General features: G+C 43.5%; 1 protein-coding gene across 2 annotated transcripts in view; it reads left to right on the forward strand.

Annotated features, from left to right (window-relative positions):
- NPHP1 (nephrocystin 1) overlaps positions 1-20,002 on the forward strand; it is a 61,956-nt gene that overhangs the window by 4,372 nt on the left and 37,582 nt on the right. For both annotated transcript variants that reach the window (XM_062209856.1, XM_062209857.1), the window contains exons 3-8: positions 4,853-4,913; positions 6,606-6,730; positions 12,951-13,191; positions 15,357-15,458; positions 19,249-19,355; positions 19,626-19,668. In XM_062209856.1, the coding sequence (XP_062065840.1) occupies positions 4,853-4,913; positions 6,606-6,730; positions 12,951-13,191; positions 15,357-15,458; positions 19,249-19,355; positions 19,626-19,668 (679 nt within the window). The remainder of the gene's footprint in view (positions 1-4,852; positions 4,914-6,605; positions 6,731-12,950; positions 13,192-15,356; positions 15,459-19,248; positions 19,356-19,625; positions 19,669-20,002) is intronic.

Consider the following 20,002-nt stretch of genomic DNA (forward strand, 5'->3'; position numbering starts at 1 on the left):
ATAAAGGAAAAAATAGTAATGGATAATAATGTTGAGGTAACAAGGAAGTAAATTTTCCAAAACATATCTTAAAATACTTCTTTCAGTTCTCCGTATCTACCAGATCTAGTTATTAGCATTAAAGACTTGTGAAGATTACAAAAGAGGGAAGACAACTTACATTTATTTTGTATTCTATTTGTTGCAAGCACTGTGCTCCCTACTTAGCAATCTTCTGAATTTTCACAGTAACACTGTGAGATACTTAGTAACATAGATGAGAAAATAAAGGTTCCCAATGGTTAGTTAGTAAGTCTAACATTACTTTTATAAGACATTGAAGTAGGGAGACAAGAAAAATATTTCAGGACAGCTACACCATGCAGAATTTGATCATGTAAGAGAAGATACTGCAGTTTCAGGGGAATGCAGAGTTTGGACCATTGGAATCAAGTGGAAGACTTACTCGGGGATCTGACTTGAATCTAGAGGAAACAGACTGAGATGGGGTGGGAGAGGTGGACTTGGTGCAGTTGGGACGGCAGCTGTAGAAACTACTCAGTGTGAACACTGGTGGCTTGGGCAGAATTACCCGCAGCTCAGTCCCGGCCCCCCGACCGGCCTGCTCAGCAGGTTGTCTGTGTCCGTCAGTGTTTTGTCCTTGCTGGGTCTGGCTGGTGGCTGGCGACTTGAGGGGGGCAAACTGTTCTCCAGGTGAGTCAGTGCTGCTTACTGTGCTTCTGTTTTCACATTTTCCATTTAAATCCCTAGCAGAGTTTGAAATCAGACATAATGAGCTAAATTGAATTAGACTTAATACTTTCATATTAAGATTTGCATATCATTAAGATAATCTTGTGTTGGGGTATTTAAAGAATGTATAATATTCAAAGGAATGTGAGATTCATTCTTTTAATTTAAACAAGTCATTAGAATTCCTTGGAAAAGTTTTCTTTAATCAGGCATTCAAAATGCTTAAAAGCAAAATAGAACTAAGTGAATTTTAAAATGTCAAATGGAATTTAGTTTATAATTACTCGGATTTATTGTTTAAAGAATTCACATTAAATGAATCAACAATACTGAAAGAGAAAATCAAGATGATTGTACCTACTTTATTATTTTTAAAAATAGTGTAAGATTTAGAGGCTGAATTTGAAGCATAGGGAAAACTAAGTTATTTAATTTTAATAAACCAGTAATTAGTTTACAGTAGTTTTCATATAACGATCCCCTCATAGTCATCTAAAAACTCACGTTGACATCTGCAAGTTTGAAAATACTGTTTTGCCCTTATGCTTGACTAAGAGTTAGCTAGATGTAGAGTTAAAAACAATTTTTACTTAAACTTTTAAAGACATGGGTCATTTTCTTTGCAACTGATGATGCTGGCGACTCTGTTGTCCTTCTTTATAACTGGACTTTTCTTTTTCGTTTTGGTGTTTTGAGATTTCATTGCAGCATGTTTAGATGTCGGTTTTTTTTAGCTGCTCAACACCCAAGGGGTCTTTTCAGTTTGAAAACACGTGTCTCTCTTGCACTACAGGAGATTTTTATTTTACTAAGAGAGAACTACTTTACCTCCTCTGAGTCAAGTTTTGAGTTTTGAGGACTGACCCTTGGAATCTGAGCTTCCACGTAGAGTTTTTGGTTCTTTTCCTTTTGCTTACACCGGGAGAGTCTGCAGACTGGCCTTCTCTGTGGACGCTGTTTGTTTCGGTAGCCATCTGTTTGCATGTTGGGCTTTTTCCTGGTTCTTCCCTTGTTCTTGCAGAGCATCGCCTTCCTCCTCCTCTTTTCAGATTGATTAATCCCTTCCTGCTTGCATGGCTGCAGTTTCTGTCTTTTTGTTTTTTTAAGTTGTCTGAATTTTCTTAGCTTCCTTTGGGTGTAGATTTTTTTTTCTTTTTAGATTTATGTATTATTTGAAAGGCAGAGTTGGAGAGAAGAGAGAAGGAGAAAAATCTTCCATCTGTCATTTACTCTCTAAATGGCTACAATGCCCGGGGCTGGACCAGACTGAAGTCTGGAGCCAGGAGCTTCTTCTGGGTCTCCCATGTGGGTGCAGGGGCCCAAGCACTTGGGCTATTTTCTACTGTTTTCTCAGGGGCATTAGCAGGGAGCTGGGTCAGAAGTGGAGCAGCCAGGTCTTGAACCGGTTCTTGTATGGGATGCTGGCATCGCAGGCAGAGGCTTAACCTGCTACGCCACAGCTTGGCCCCCGGGGAAGGTGGGCTTTACCCCTCCTGTGCAGGAAACTTCTTTAGCAGCTGCGATTTCCCCAAGTCCTTCGCTTTTTGATTTTAGGTTATTTTTGTTTTTAAGAGAAAAATTATCTGATAAGAAGAGGGAACAGAGAGGTGAGACAAAAGAAAATGGAGCTAACTAGCATAGGCTTTCCACAAATAAACTTGGGAAAAGGCATGAGCCCTATTACAAATGGGCCTAACTAAGCATAAACTTGATCGGCGTCTTTTCTCCTGAGTAGTGGAAAGGCCTTAGGTCACTCTAAGTCTGAATTCTTCTTCAAAGCTTAGCTGTGTGCTTATGGTTTCATCTATGCAATGTGGTGTAATGTAGGAGTAATACGTGAAGCGAACTGTTTGCAGAGCTTCGTGCCACGTCTGCCTAGACTGACTTTGGTTAACTCTGCTTCGAAGCCACTGCCGGCAGGTGGCGTCCCTCCTTGTAGAATAGCGCACTTCCATCCTCTGTCCCTGTGGTTCTCTGGTTGGCAGGGATCCTTTCTGCGTTCTCCCCAGTGGTCAGGGTTTCCTTACCTCGAAAATGCTGTGGTCATTTTTCTGGTGGGGTTTCAGGAGACAGTGACCATGAGTGTGAACTTAGGTTTTTTTTTTTTTTTTTTTTGACAGGCAGAGTGGACAGTGAGAGAGAGACAGAGAGAAAGGTCTTCCTTTTGCCGTTGGTTCACCCTCCAATGGCCGCCGCGGTAGCACGCTGCGGCCAGCGCACCGCGCTGTTCCGATGGCAGGAGCCAGGTGCTTCTCCTGGTCTCCCATGGGGTGCAGGGCCCAAGGACTTGGGCCATCCTCCACTGCACTCCCGGGCCACAGCAGAGAGCTGGCCTGGAAGAGGGGCAACCGGGACAGGATCGGTGCCCTGACCGGGACTAGAACCCGGTGTGCCAGCGCCGCAAGGCGGAGGATTAGCCTGTTAAGCCACGGCGCCGGCCTGGACTTAGTTTTTATCATGAATCAGGAGTCTTCAAATACCTGAACCATTTGAGGGTTTTAATAATTTTAGAGTATATTAGTGAGGCTCGTGTTACTGTAGTGAGATACCCGAGGCTGGGTAACCTTACAGAGAATAGCTCTGATGGTCCCAGTGCCTGCATCTGAGCCCTCTAGCTGGGAGATCCTGCGAAGGTGGGAGACAGGGAGTCTGTGTGTCTCTCTCCTTGTAAAGTCTCCAGCGTCCAACTGTGGAAGCTCTACCCTGCGGCCCTCTGTAATCCTGTTCACTCCCAAAGCACCAGAGTCAGAGAAGTTTCTGCCCTCTCGGTACCTTACGATGGTGGTTAGAGTTCAACACGGGGACCCTTGGGGGGCTCACAGCCCGCCCAGAGTATAGTGGAGGAGATAGTTACAATGGGTCACTTCTGTTATTTGTGTATTATATGAAAATGGTTTCCTACTGCGACTCCTAAGGACATTTGCAAGTCTAAGTTTCAGTGAAGACTCTTGTGGCAAATTACAGGACCCCTATCAAAAGAAATGGCTTCACATCAGTCTCACTGGACACAGAGTTTGCAAGTAGGTTCTCCCAGGGAGGCCCAGTGGCTCCTGAGGTTCCCAAAGACAAGCGCTTGCTGTTGTCCTGCTGCACAGTCCTTAGGGTCAGTGTCTGAGAGCAGGAAGGGCGAGGGATTCTCTTCACGCTTCCTCAGGGACGATGAGGAGGGCAGCAGCTCCCAGTTTGCTTCTCTTACATGTCCTTGTCAGCTGGGCCCACGCCCAGCCCACCTGCGACAGAAGCTGAGAACGTAGGTGTCGTCGGTGAGGGGCCCCCAAGGAGGAAAGACGGGGGAGGACTGGGTAGATAATTGGAGTCGGCCACAGTTCCATGTGTCCTCTTCTCTTTTTCTACCCCCTTTCATTGCTCTGGTTCATCTCATTCACATCTGTAAGACAAAAAAAAAAAGATGAAACTCATACAGCATGAAAAAAAAAAAAAAAACACTTAAAAATAAAGCCAGGGCTCCAAATACTGAAAAAGCATTTGATGTTTTAAAAAAAGTCTCATCATTAGCTGTAGCTCGTATTTGGTTGTTTTTCTCCTTTTCAATTTGGTGTACTTCTCATTTGAACTCTCTGTGGAATAATTAAAATGCTGAACCCTGAATGGACAGGAAGAAGTTCAGAAGGGGCGTGTGCTCTAGAGGGGAGGAGCCAGCTGCAGGATCCTACCCGGCCTGCACCGCTGGCTGGCTCTGCCGGCTCTGAACTGGAGTGAGGGTGGTTCTCGACTGGTTACCATTAGACGTGGCACGCAGCCCTTTAGCTGGTATTAATTGTGTCTCTGTGGCTAATTCCTGGGTTTATGGAATTTTCAAACTGGAGAAACATTCGAAAGGCCAGTGTTTCCCTGTGTTTTAGAGATAGAAAACCGGTGCCCAGAGCCACTGTGGGTCTGTGAACCTTGGCTGTCCGTCTGGGTGCTGTAGAGCTTGGCTCTGAGGGTCACGTCAGCTAATGCGTGCAGCAGCACTCGTGTATGAATTCTCCAGCAGCCTTCATAGAGTAGCTATAGATGATGGCCTTGCCTGCTCAGGGACTGTGGGGGATGTTATAAAGTAGCTCTCTGGCTCTTCTCTAGAAAAAGTAATATATTTTCTTTCTTTTTAAAAATTTAGATGTATCCAGTTGAAACAGGCAATAGATGAAAATAAAAACACTCTTCAAAAATTAAGCAAAGTAAGTATTATGGTGAATCATATTCTGAAGAATTACTGTTCATACGATGTTTTCAGCAAGCGGGAAGGTTGCTGGGTTCACGTTAGCGATCAAGGCCACCGCAGCCAGCGCTGAGCTGCTCAGCAGGCTTCCTAGCAGGAAAGCCAGGGCTCCAAATCCTGAGGACAGCTGAGCTTTGGTGGGCTGGCCCAGGACCAAGGACTCAGAAAACCCGGAAGGGGCTATCTTTATTATTTTTTTAATTTTGTTTATTTTTTAATTTATTTGAAAAAGTGGCAGAGAGAGAGAGAGAGAGAGAGAGAGAGAGATCTTCCATTGATGTTTCACTTCCCAAATGCTTGCAGTAGCTGGTACTGGACCAGGCCAAAGCTAGGCGCCAGGAACTCCCATCCGGGCCTCACACACGGGTGGCAGGGAACCACGTTTTTGTGGCTGCATCTGCTGCCTCCCAGGGTGCACATTAGCAGGAAGCTGAATTAGAAGGGAGGTGGGGCCTGGATCCCAGGCACTCTGATTCGGCATGTAGACACTCTGATTCCAAAGTGGTGGCCTAACCCTCTCTGGGCCTCAACACTCACCCCTATTTTTATTTTTGCATTGTGTAAATTATATATTCTACAGTCTAAAGTTCTTTTTATTTTAATATCATCTGTTCCTGAGGGTAAGTGGCAAAGAAGTCTTTTGTGTCAGGTGGAGGCTGTAATATCAGTGACTGTGCAGGAAAAGGAGGAATGAGAGTTTACCCTTGGCACTATCTTTGGGGTTGGTTTGGTTTATTAAAGATTTATTTATTTATTTAAAAGTCAGAGTTACAATGAGAAGGAAAGACACAGAGAGAGAGCTCTTCCATCTGCTGGTTCATTCCCCAAGTGGCTACAATGACCAGGGTGGAGCCAGGCCAAAGCCAGGAGCCAGGAGTTCCACCCAGGTCTCCCACATGGATGCAGAGGCCCAAGCACTTGGGCCATCTTCCACTACTCTCCCAGGCACATTAGCAGGAAGCTGGATCGGAAGTGGAGCATCTAGGACTCGAAACAGTGCCCATATGGGATGCTGGTGTGGCAAGCAGTGACTTTATATGCTATGCCACAGTGCCAGCCCTTGTTTGTTTTTAATCGAGCCCAAGCCCAGCTGATGTCCAAAGCCAGGCCGGAGAGGCCCACAAAGTGTTTAAAGTGAAAGGCACCTGAAAATCCTGTCCCTGCCAGTATATGAATGCTTTTTCTTGCCTGTCTGGGCATTGCCCCTGAATGTCTCCAGTGACACAGAACTTCCCAGCTTCAGAGTCAGATTGGCCCTGTATGTAAAACCTGATTATTCGTATGATCAGAAGAGGAAGCAGAGGCTCCCGAAGGTGAAACAGCCATGTCTGTGTGCCAGTCTGGCGGAATTTGGGGTTGACGCCTGTCATTGTGTCTCTTCTGTCAGAACCTGTTCCCCACTGACTCTAGAGCGTCTGCAATACTTAGCAAGGAAGCAAAACAAAAACCAAAAGCAAGTGGTACAGTTTTATGTTTTCATTTGTTTTGCGTTACAAGAATCTCTGTTCCTTTTAATTCCTTATTTCCCTAAAGTAGATGTACTCTCACATTGGTACTTTTGTTTTACAGCACTTACTGGAGTTTTTGTTACTTTGAAGTAATAGGAAGCTGAAATTAACTTTCCAGTGATTAGGCCTATATTCTCTCATAGGCTGATGAACTTTCACCTGTCGGCAGCTATAACCAGAGGAAAGAAGAGGAGCACAGTCTTTTGGATAAGCTCACCCTCCAACTGCAGGAGCTCGCTGTGACCATAAGTAAAGAGAGTAGAACTGAGTATGCCCTCTTCCTTCCTGTCCTTCAGATATTGTGTCAATATAGTTATATTTGATTCAGAAAGAAACAAATGACAGTAACAGTGTAATCGACCACTTACTTCTTGCGTTGTAGTTTGTGTAATAGAATGCTTTAGAACCCATGAGACATGTCAGGAAGTGCAAGTTATTTCCCTGCAGTATATGAGTCCCTTTTACTATATCAGGGTGTCTCTTCTGAATTTGTCCAGTGACAGAACTTTTCAGCTTGGGAAGCAGATAATTAATCTACTTGGGGAAACAAAACAGATCTGAGAAGATAATGAAAGAAATACTAGAAAATTTGGATAGTGCTTTTAATGTCCGTGTTGATATATAAAAGGAAAATGATAATGATTGCCTACTTGCATAGTTCTCCCTTTCATTAATGTGCTTTAAAAAATTGAAGGATTGTTTTTCTTCTGGAGAGAATCTTAATAATAATTTGTGCCAGTTGCAAAGATTTATAATTTGGGGGAAGTAAAAGAAAAAAAATCAATTATTCAGAATCTCTAAATGCTGTTCCCCAACTTGTACACCGTACCTGGGGAAAAATACTAAAGAATATCCATGCAAAGATTCCAGAATTGCCTCTGATTTCCAGTCCTGAGAACAGAGTGGGGTTTGAAGGCACTGCACATCAGCCGAGCAGGGCAGGTACCCTAGGGACAGGATGACACATGAGGTGAGTCCTATTTTCCCCCAGACTTTGTCTGCAGGGATAATTTGTGGGCAATGGAGCAAGAATGTGGATCCCAAGCAAACACAGCACTCTCACTGGACCGAAGAGGCAGCAGTTACATTTTGGAGATGCTGAGTCCAGTGGGACTTGTGGAGCAAGGTGCCATAGAGAGAGGGGAGTTGCAGAGAGACAACTCCAGAAATGGACTCCTGGGTCATAGGGCGTGATTTCAGGAGGTCTAACAGAAAATGGTTGCTGAGAGACTGGGAGCTTAACCGATTCTATAACACTGGAGTTTGTAACTAGCTAGCAAGACCTTGGCAAGTACTTAGTGTGGATCACAGAAGACCCAGGCCCTAGAAGTAAGGAATGTCACCCTTAGAGTGACATCCATAATCCAGGAATGAAGGCAAAACTGAAGTAAATCTCCAACAGAGCCTAAACACAGACCGTAGTAGGAGCTAGGCAGTGAAACTGTGACACGGAACATTTTAGCTTCAGAGAAAGGGGCCTCACTGTGAAGTCTGTGTCCAGTTATGTGTCTGTCACAATATCCAGGAATTACAAGAAATTACTAGATATACAAAACAGGGGAGGGAAGAAATGATCAGCAATGAACACTAACAGACCCAGATCTGACTCAGGTAGTGGAGTTCACTGACAAGAACTTCTCAGTAATATAATTGATATGGCAAAGAAAATAGGAGAAAAAGTGATGAAATGGGGAAAAAATGGAGTACCTTAAGAGAATTCAAATGTAGAAAAATAATCAAATGTACATTCTACAACTGGAAAATATAGTATTTGTTGAAATAACAACAAAGACCTTCCTAAATCTGATTCAATCTATAGATTTGAAAAGTTGGAAAAGTATCTTATAATTAAAAGATAAAAGGCAGTAAAAACAGATGATCTAAATATGAGAATTAGCAAACGATTTTCAATATGTTAAATTATAGGAAAATATGGACGAATTAGATGAATAGAGAGGAATCCTAAGCTGAGAAACAGAAACTAATAAAGAACAAGATGAAAATTTTGAGACTAAGGCAATATAGTATGTGAAATTTGGTTTACCAAAAACTAGATATGAGAGAGGAAGGAAACAGTTATCTCAAAGACAAATTAATTTTTTTCAAGTTGAAAAAGAATGGAAAGAACAAGATAGAATGTAAAAGATGTGGGACACGGTCAAAGGTTATAACAGACCTGTAATTGAAGTCCCCGAAGAAAAGGAGAGAGAGCTGGAGCACAACAAAGATTTAAAGAGACAATCACTGAAAACATTTTAAAATTGAAAACAAAGAGAGCTATTTATTCGCTGATCCAAGAATTTTAGGGACCCCCAAACAGAATTAAGATGAAGAAAACAATAACATAACCAAACTGCTGACAACCAACGAAAAATAGGAAATCATAAAAGTCGTCAGGGAAAAAAGGAAACATTATATGCAGACAATAGAATTGAAGTTGACACTTCATTAGGAAAAATACAGGTCAGAAGACAGTGCAGTAACATCTTGGAAAGGTTGAAAGAAAAAAAATCCATGAATCCAGAATTCTGTGTCCACCAAAAGTATCTTTCAAAGTTAAAGTGAAGTAAAGAAATTTCTAGATGTAAAGCTGAGCACATTTGCCAACCCACCTGCAGGAAAAGAAATTCTTCACGGTGGAAGGAGCTGATCCCACGTGGAACTCGGATCTGCAGGAAGCGATGAAGAGCGCTGCTCTGTGCTCAGTACTAAAGCCTTTGGTTTGGTTTCTCGCTCTCCTAGATGTCTTTAAGGCACAGATTGTTTGGGGGCGGGGGTGGGGGTTATAACATACAGTCAGTTCTCATTATTTGCAGTTGTTGCATTCTACAGAGTTACCACAGGCACTGAAGTAGTACATACTAAGCCTTTACTCCTAAGGGAAATACAGACTTAAGATTCCTGTGAGCCAGTGGTCACATTTTTGTCGACTAATACACAGGCCTCCTGTGTGTGTGTTCTCTTTAAAGCCATCGAGGTAATATGGATATTTTCAGCTCTCCCTCCCTGCCCACACTGTGGCATCTTCCCTGACAACGAGCATTTTCTCTGTGACGCCCGCACATTGAGGTCTTCTTGTGTTTAGGGGCACTACCTAGTGCTTCAGCACTGTGTCTGGGAGCCATTTTCAACTGCAAAATTCACCAAAAAAAAAAAAAAAAAAAAAAAAAAAAAACCACACACACACAAATGCGAAAGACCTCACTAAATAGACTGAGAAAAGGACGCGTGTGTCCAGTGTGAAAGTTGACACAGAGCAGAGTGTTGGCCTTGTGCGTGAGGCCGCTCTAATTGTCACTGCCTGTGCATGGCCACAAACACACAGAAGCACTGCGAGTGCATGTGAATTTTAATCAGCAGGTAAATTCACAAATATGGAAGCCACAAATGATGAGGATTAACTACACATGGAAGTAAAAATAGGCAGCAATAGCACAGCAGACTACAACAGACCCACAGGGTAAATGGAATGGTAATGTCTTGAAGTTCTTTCATTTTTGGTGAAATGTAATGTTCATCTAGATTATACTGTAAGTCAGAGGTGCATATGGTAATCACTAACAAAGCAAGTATAGCTAGGAAAACAACATAAGCAATAAAATGGAATACCTGGAAAAACTTAACCTAAAAACAGGCAAGAAAGGAGAAACAGAACAGATGAGATACTAGAAACTAAATAATAAGATGATTTGATTTGAATGAAGCCATTTAAATAGTTAAATGGAAGTGCAGTAACCTCAGTTAAAGAGCTGGTCAGATTAGAATTAAAAGAACTCCAAAATGTGAGAGGGCTCTAAAAATTTTCTAGACAAATGGAATAACGTTAATGTGTATTTTCCATGTACTTTAAATAATTTATTTATTTGGGAGACAGAGAGTTCCCATCCACTAGTTCATTCCCTAAGTGCCTGTGACACCTGGGTCTGGGCCAGGTGGAAGCTGGAGACTGGGAGTCCAATTCAGGTCTCCCTTGTGGGTCAGTGTGGTATGGAGAATGTCCTAAAAACTATTTTGGACAAAGTGAGTCCAATTTTCCTCTTTATATCAGAAAATACTGTGCATTTGGCTAGCTTATTATTATTATTCTTTTTTTTTTTTTTTTTTTTTTTTTGACAGCCAGAGTGGACAGTGAGAGAGACAGAGAGAAAGGTCTTCCTTTTTGCCATTGGTTCACCCTCCAATGGCCGCCGTGGCCGGTGCACCGTGCTGATCCGAAGCCAGGAGCCAGGTGCTTCTCCTGGTCTCCCATGCAGGTGCAGGGCCCAAGCACTTGGGCCATCCTCCACTGCCCTCCCGGGCCACAGCAGAGAGCTAGACAGGAAGAGGGGCAACCGGGACAGAATCCGGCGCCTGACCGGTACTAGAACCCGGTGTGCTGGCGCCACAGGCAGAGGATTAGCCTATTGAGGCGCGGCGCTGGCTTGGCTAGTTTATTATAAAGTTAGCAATGTTCATTTGCACTAGTCTAGTACTGTTATCCCTATTTTAAAGGTAAGATTTTCTAGCATAAGATTTGGGAGGGCAAAGGTCTCTATTTTGTTCATTGTATATTTTGTTCATATGACAAAATGTCACAGAGAGATGACTGTTGAACGAATAAAGCTCAGAGATTGGTTAGTGACCTACTCAAGTTGGTGCTGTTTTTCACCATTGTCTTTCTCGCCTCCTTTCTCTCCATCACCGTGCCGTTTTCTTTGTTTTTACTGTTGTGCTGGCTCTCTCTTCTGACAGCCGTCTCCCCCTTTAGCCCTCCGTTCAGTGTGTTCCTGCCTTGTAGCCTAGTCACCTTTCTGAAGATCAGATCGTATCCTGCCCTTCCCCGCATGGTTCTTAGGGCCAAGCTTAAGGAGAAACTCACGGGGGCTGCCTTCTGCCCACTCTTCTCAGCCCTGTCTCGACTTTTTCTCTATGCCTTGCTCTCCCATTCCAGAGCTGCTGGAAGTTTCCTAACTTCGTCCCTCCTTGCTGCTTTCCATCCCCCCATTTCTGTTCCCCTTTGCCTGTTAATTTCAGCTCAACTCTCAAGACCTAATTTTAAGCCTTTTTTTTTTTTTTTGGGACAGGCAGAGTGGACAGTGACAGAGAGAGAGAGACAGAGAGAAAGGTCTTCCTTTTCCATTGCTTCACCCCCGCAGTGGCTGCTGTGGCCAGTGTGCTGCGGCCGGCATGCTGCGCTGATCCGAAGCCAGGAGCCAGGTGCTTCTCCTGGTCTCCCATGCGAGTGCAAGGCCCAAGGACTTGGGCCATCCTCCACTGCCCTCCCGGGCCACAGCAGAGAGCTGGACTGGAAGAGGGGCAACCGGGACAGAATCCGGTGCCCCAACCGGGACTAGAACCCGGTGTGCCGGCACCACAGGCGGAGGATTAGCCTAGTGAGCCACGGCGCCGGCCCAAGCCTTTTTTTTTTTTAAGATTTATTTTTTATTTATTTCAAAGGCAGAGTTACAGAGGCGGGGAGCGGGGGGCTTCCATCCGCTGGTTTACTCCCCAAATAGCCACAACTACCGGCACTTAGCCGATCTGAAACCAGGAGCCTAGAGCTTCTTCCAGGTCTCCCACATGGGTCAAGGAACCCAAGCACTTGGGCTGTCTTCTCTCGCTTTCCCAGGCCATAGCAGAGAGTTGGATTGGAAGTGAAGCAGCCAGGACTTGAACCAGCACCCAAATGGGATGCCAGCACTGCAGGTGGTGGCTTTACCTGCTTTGCGACAGCACTGGCCCCAATTTTATCTTTTCTGACCCGTCTTGTGCAGCCTGGTTTCAGAGTTTCCTTCTCTTGCGATTCCTTAGTATCCTGTGAATGTCCGTACTGTAGTAGCTATTGAACTATGTGATTATCCATTTTCTAGACTGTCTCACTGTAAACTTGAGGACAGGGAGTTGTTTGGTTTACCTACTTGTCACTGTATCTGATGCAGAACCTGACACACAACATTGTTATCATCATCATAACTGACTTTTATGGAGCACTTACTTGAGCAGGCGCTGTTCTATACACTTAGCAGATTGTAACTCATCTCATCTTCATGACAACCTTAGGAGGCAGCTTCTATCCTTACATCCACCTTACCAATGAGAGAGAGGTTGAAGGAAACCTACCCAAGGTCAAATCAATGAGTAGGAGATAGAAGCAGTGTTTAAGCCCAGAACCCAAGGCAAGCCCTCCATAATGATGATGAAGCAGTGTTTGCTCAGTGGGTGAACCTGGGACATCAATACAAGTCTCTCCTGCACTAAGTCCAGTCCAGTGCAAACTCTACCGTGTCACATACCTTACTCAGGTACGTTAGCTCCTTGTCCACACTCAGTCTCTCACATTGTAGAAATTTAGCTAGGTGATGGAAACCATTAGTTTACTTCCTGCTTATTTATTTTATTTGCCAGTTCCAAAAATGGAACAGTCCTTGCGTGTATAGAAGTTATACTCACAATCGATCTGTTCTTGTGTATTATTTCAAGTGATCTTAGTCATGGAAATATTTTTGTAGAATTGGGGCACTTACAGAGAGAGAGGAAGATGACAGTTCTGAGGAAGAGGAAGAAGAGGAAGAGGAAGAAGAGGAAGAAGAAGAAGAAGAAAGTGGAGAAAGTGGTGAGGAGGAAGAAGAAGAATCAGAGGAGGAAGAGGGAGAGAAACAAGAAAATGAATCTCCCAAACAGGCAACAAGTAAAGAGTACATCGCTGTTGGGGATTTTACTGCTCAGCAAGTCGGGGACCTCGCATTTAAGGTAGGCACAGTAAGACAGGAACTTAGCCTCAAGATCAGTGTGCATATCTAACAGAATGAGAAAACTCCACCTGTACACATGGAAATATGTATTACATATTTCTGATAGTAAATTTTTAGTGACTCAATCTGTTCAAATAAAATAAGTAATAATTAGGATGTATAGCCAGCTGTAATATGAAATTCTGTTACTAGGTTACTTCTAATAATTTTTGAAAATAGCTTTAAGGTTGGTAACTCCTAATCTAGAGGTAAAATTTATCATTTATTTTGGATGTCATGTATAGATTTATTCAGATTAGTTAGGCAGTGCACAAAATAGAAGGAAACACTTTATGCTGCTAAGTAACAGTTCTTCCCTTTGACTCAGTTATAAAAAGAGCTTGTATGCATGCTTGCTTAGTTCATCCATCCATAAGTGGCAGGTGAGATGGAAGAATAAAGTGGTGGGGTTTTTTTGAGAGGCAGAAAGGTGAGAGAAAGCTCTCCCATCTGCTAGAACACTCCCCAAATGTCCACAGCAGCCAGGCTGGGCTGTGCTGAAGCCAGGAGCTGGCAACTCAGTCCAGGTCTCTGATGCAGGTGGCTGGAATGCAGTTTCTTTATCTGTCTCTGCTGCCTCCCAGGATCCTTGCCACCAGAAAACTGGAGTCAGGAGCCAGGGCCGGGAATTGAACTCGGGCACTCTGATATAGGATGCAGGCATCTTAGCTGGCCGCTTAACTACTGCTCTAACATCACAGTTTCTTGAAGGGATTTGAGATGTGTTTTCTATTACAGAAGTGTGCCAGAGAAATTTTGATGAATATATGAATCTTGGTCCTTATATTAATTAAATTTCAAAGTTTAATAACTGATTAATAATAAAATATACAAGAATATTGTACAGCTAATTAGGTGGTTTAATTCTCACAGTTTTTAAATTAAAATTCTGGAAGATAATATTAGATAATAATTTATACATATATTTTTAAAGATTTATTTATTTATTTGAAAGTCAGAGTTTCACAGAGAGAAGGAGAGGCAGAGAGAGAGAGAGAGAGAGAGAGAGGTCTTCCATCCATTGGTTCACTCCCCAATTGGCCACATTGGCTGGAGCTGGGCCGATCTGAAGCCAGGAGCCAGGAGCTTCCTCCAGGTCTCCCATGTGAGTGCTGGAGCCCAAGGCCTTGGGCCATCTTCTGCTTTTCCAGGCCATAACAGAAAGCTGGATCAGAGTGGAACAGCTGGGACTCGTACTGGTGTGCATATGGGATGCTGGCACCGCTGGCAGGAGCTTTACCTGCTATGCCATGGCGCTGGCCCATAATTTATATTTTTTAAAAAGTGCTTTTTAATGTCTTCCATAGTAGAAATTCTTTTTTCTTCAAAGATAGATATTTTTTTATTTGACAGGTAGAATTATAGACAGTGAGAGAGAGACAGAGAAAAAGGTCTTCCTTCGTCGGTTCACCCTCTAAATGGCTACTACGGCTGGCGCTGTGCCTATCCGAAGCCAGGAGCCAGGTGCTTCTTCCTGGTCTCCCATGCGGGTGCAGGGCCCAAGCACTTGGGCCATCCTCCACTGCCCTCCCGGGCCACAGCAGAGAGCTAGACTGAAGAGGAGCAACCAGGACTAGAACTGGTGCCATATGGGATGCCGGTGCTGCGGGTGGAGGGTTAACCAAGTGAGCCATGGCACCAGCCCCCAAAGATAGATATTTTTACAAATAGGTGTTTTTCAAAATGCATCTGGTAAATTAGGTGGGAATTATATTAGGTAAATACTACTTTCGCTTCAAAATCAAGTTTAACTTTCATTAATTTTTTTAAGATTTATATGCTGCTTCTGAAAGACATCAAAAGAGATTGAAAAATACAAAAGTATTTTATACCAGAATTAAATTGCTGGAATAAGTATGGGGCTGTGAAAATATTGTGAAAAATTGTTCCCATTTGAATATATGGATCGAATGTATGTGAAGAAACCACAAGGAAGGGTGTGTCTATAGCCAGCATTTATAATCACATGCATTTAGGGGTAGTGTGATAGGAAAGCTTTTGATAAACATCAAAATAAATAATATACTAAGGGAAAACTACCTTTTCCCGGTTATATATTTGAAGCATCAGCAATGAAATGTCATGGTTACTGAATTTTATGATTTTTCTTTGTTTTGCTTTAAGAAAGGAGAAGTCCTCCATATAATAGAAGAGAAGCCTGATGGTTGGTGGGTAGCCAGGAACGCCAGCGGAAACGAGGGCCTCGTTCCCAGAACCTACCTGGAGGTCGGTCCCTGCCATTTACGCTCTCCTGTTCTCCTGCAGGCCTTTTCATCTTCAGTGAAGCGTGGTTGTGCTCTCTGATCAGCAGATTCGTGAATGACTTCGACTTGATTGTGTATTAGTGGTCCCGGGGTCCTGTGAAGGGCCCTAGAGTGTTCTCACAGTGCAGGTGCCTTTAGTGCTGATCCGAACTCTGAGCGGGCGCTTGTCGTTCACTGTAAAGCAGAACCACGGTGTTAACCTCCACAGATACACGAATCCCTTCTAAACTGTGAACACACTGCCCATGCATATGCGTAGCCTGTTGTTTTCTTATTTCATAATGTAATATGGCCATTTTCCATGCCAGGAAATGTACGTGTCTGTCTGGTTCAACAGTGTCCTCTAGAAGCAGAATGCAAACCACATGAGGAATTTTCAATTTGGCAGTACTACATTGAAATGTTTTTTTTTTCCACCACTTCTGACACACCAAGTCTGTGGTTTTTCTCTGACACTACATATGCCTCATTTCCCATATCAGTTCACTACCTGGGCACCCTACAACTCAGTCTGATGCTGACACTAACTCCCGGAGTTAGCACAGACTCCGCAGGTTAAGCGCACATAGCCGCAAGACTTTCCCAACTCAGATGCCACTCAACAAGCCCCAAGAGCCACCCATGCTTCTGATTAACTGAGCACCGGTTCAGGAGTTCCCACACCCCCTCTTCAGAGGTTTGATAATTCACCGGAGCAACTTAACAGAACTCAGGGTTACACTCAGCCTTCTGCATCCACAAATTCAACCAACCACGGCCAGAAAATATTCAGGAAAAAAAGCTATATCTGCTGCACCATTTGATAGAAGGGACTTGAGCATCTATAGGTTTTGGTATCTGTGGGGGTCCTGGATGTAGTCTCCCATGGATACAAAGGGACAGCTGTATTTGTCAGTTTGTTATATAAAGGATGCAGCTCAGGAGCAGGAGAACGGAGGAGATGCTTAGGGTGAGATATTCGTGGGGAGGGGTTATGTGGGCCCTGCTAGGCCACCACCCCTACACCTTGATTTGTTCACCAACCTAGAAGCTCCCAAACCCCCATCATTTAGAGGTTTTTATGGAGATTTCATCCATCGCATTCCATTGGTGGTTAGCTAAGTCTTCAGCCTCTCTTTCCTCCCCAAAGATTGGAAGATGGGGCTGAAGGTTCTGTTTTTGTTTGCTTGTTTAAGATTTAATTATTTGTTTGAAAGGCAGAATTACAGAGAAATAGAGCAGGAGACAGCTCTTTCATCCAGGTCTCCCAAGTGGGTAGCCTGGGCCCAAGCACTTGGGCCGTCTTCTGCTTTCCCAGATGCATTAGCAGGAAGCTGTGGAATGGGCATGGCCAGAACCAGAGCTTGTGTTGGATGCCTGTGTTGCAGGAGTGACTTAACACTAGCCCCTGAGCGTTCCAGCTTCCAACCCCAGAGTTGGTTCCTTTGGCAGTCAGCCCCCATCCTGAAGCTGTCCAGAGGCCCACTATCCTCATTAGAATAAACTTGTGATGAATCAGAAAACACACATCTGTCAAGTCAGGAAATCCTGTGCGTTTTAGGAGCTCTGTTGTATACCCAGGGACAAACACCAAATATATTTTTCATTACACACAAAAAAAGAAAATATACACATCAAAAGAAAATAGGTAGAATTATTTTAAACTATGTTTTCTATTATTCAGTGTACCAAAAATATTTTAACACAAGCTCTATATTTTTCAAATGTTGAACTAATTTATTTTCTTTTTATATTAAGTTCAAAACTCACTGTGTTTTACTTTTCAGCACATCTCAATTTGGAGTAATTTTGAGCTCAGTATCGGCGTGAGTTGGGGGCTCACCATATTGCATAGGGCATGTCCAGAGCATTTCTCATTTTCAGTGGACATTTAGGTTGTTTGCAACCCATAATCACTACCAGTTATATTGCAAAGGATCACTGTCAGTTATGTTACCAAGATCCCCGCAAAGCGGCTTCTATGAGGTAGATGCCTAGGTCTCTGGGAAAGGCCCTGTCTCATCTCTCCGTGGTGCGATGCCAGGCAGTTAGCACTTCAGTTTGAAGCCAGTTGCTTAAAATCTGTCGGTGATTCCAGGCGGCAGAAAAGAAGATGGGAAGGAATCAAGGCATAAGCTGCTACTTTTTTTTAAAAGTTTTTTTGGAAATTACACAAACAACTTCCAGTTACATCTCCTTGACCAGCATTCCTTCCTTGGCAACACCTAGCCACAAGGAAGGGTTGGGAAACGTGGCTGGCTTACTGCTAACACTGGGAATTCAGTGGGGAAAGAAGAGGTGAAGAATGGTGCCGGGACCCGAGTTGGGATGAATCTGCGCGGCCATCTTTGTGGGCTTGCCCAGGTGTCCCGTCAGATAAACTCATGTCATAAGTTTAAACTCATCGCTGTATTTTGATTTATTTTGCCGGTTTGCTGTCCAGAAAAGTGAGGGCAGTTTGTACTCCCACCCCTTCATCTGAGGGTGCTTGTTTCCCACACATTTGCCAGTGATGCCTGTCATCAATCTTTTTAACTTTTTGACTGTTAAAATTTTTTTTTTTTTTTCAAAATCAGAATTACAGAGAGAGAACGCGATCTTCTGTCTGCTGATTCATTCCCCAGATGGCCGCAAAGGCGTGGTCTGGGTCAGGCCAAAGCCAGGAGCCAGGAGCTTCTTCCAGGTCTCCCACGTAGGCTCAGGGGTCCAAGCACTTGGGCCATCTGCTGCTGCTTTCCCAGGTGCATTAGCAGGGAACTGGAGCAGAGTGGAGCAGCCAGGACATAAACCAGCTCCCATGTGGAATGCTGGCACTGTAGGCGGCAGCTTCACCCAATACGCCACAGCACCGACCCTGACTTTTAACTTTCTAACTTTGTGTGACTGATTTAAAAAAAAGTCTCATTATTGATTTTATTACATTTGTTGAAGTTGAGTATCATTTCTTGTGCTTTGTGACCTGTTGTATTTTTTTTCTGTGAGTTACCCTTTTGGTTTTTAAGAGCATTTTTGAGGGGTTTTTAAAAGCTTTTTCTTTTGATATCCAAGAGCGTAATTTTTTGAAAAGTTTTATTTATTTATTTGAGAGGCAGGGGGGGGGGTTCTTCCCAGCTAAGCCGATCCAAAGCCAGGAGCCAGGACCTTCTTCCAGGTCTCCCACACAAGTGCAGGGGCCCAAACACTTGGGCCATCTTCTACTGCTTTCCCAGGCCATAGCAGAGCTGGATCAGAAGTAGAGCAGCCAGGACTCGAACCAGAGCCCATGTGGGATGCCGGCACCGCAGGTGGCAGCTTTACCCACTACACCACAGCACAGGCCCAAGAGCTGTAATATTTTAACAATAAGGATATGAGTCCTTGGAAATTTGTGTTAGATACCTTCATTGTTGACTTTCAGCTCTAGTTATATTTTTATATGGCTAAATCTGATAGAATTTCCATTTATGATTTTTTATTTGGTATCCTAATTAGAAAGAGCTTCCCAATCTCAAGATTATTTTCTTCTAGTGATTTTGTATTCCTTTTATTTCTTCTTTTAAATCTGAATAGATTCCATCTGGAATTTAATTTTATTAAATTTGCGGTCTGATCCTTGTCTGTTTTTCAAATAGTTAAGTTTTTAGCCATGTGGTGAGCATATTTTGCCTGCTGATTTTTGATAAACCCATTATATACTTACTGCCCATACGTGCCTGAGTTTTTTCTGGAACTACTGGTATTTTTATTGGTTGACTTTTTGCATTATTTAATAATTACGTTCCACGGTTTTTCAGCCCTGTAACAATGAGGAGGAAGAAGAGCAAGAATCAAGTGAGGAGGGCAGTGAGGCTGATGTGGAGGCGGTGGAAGAAACAGCAGCTGGAGCAGAAGTTAAGCAAAGGTACAGCGCTGTCAGGGTGCAGGCAGGCTTAGGAAACTGCGTTTTGCTACTGGAAAAATCCAAGCACTTCTTGAAAGGGAGACAGCTTGGAGCTGGAGAACTTTACATTGTTATTGTTTGTTTAAAGATCATTACTCATTCAGTTTTTAAATTATTTCGGATGCTTTTAGTTCTATGCTGGTTTCATCTAGAGGCTGTTGGGTTTTCAGAGCATAGTTTTGATGAGTGGCTCACCTGACCCTGCATTCACCTTGCTATTCTGTCTCCCAGAACGGATTCCCATTGGACTGCTGTTCGGAAAGCTATCTCAGAGGTTGGTGTCGCTTGTCTGAATAATGACATGCCCTGTTTGAAGCCTTATGATAGGTTCGACAAATGGACACATGCAGTCTTAGTAATGTTTTGCTAGTAATAGTTCTGATTGAGTTCAGGTTCAAAGTGGGATGGAGACTGTGGGAGACAGCAGTGGGTCTTCAGCAGGGCATAGTGCCTTGTGCAGAATGTAAGACGAGTGTTTCTGGTTTAGTAAGCCTGGGTGCCAAGTAATGTTTCTCATAGTTCTGTACTTTCACGTAAGAGAACGGTCTCATTCATGGTATGATTTGAGAGCTTGGGAATGGTCCCGTTGATCCTTACTAGAATTTTCT

The sequence above is a fragment of the Lepus europaeus genome, chromosome 13 (assembly GCF_033115175.1).
Source record: "Lepus europaeus isolate LE1 chromosome 13, mLepTim1.pri, whole genome shotgun sequence".
NCBI lineage: Eukaryota > Metazoa > Chordata > Mammalia > Lagomorpha > Leporidae > Lepus > Lepus europaeus.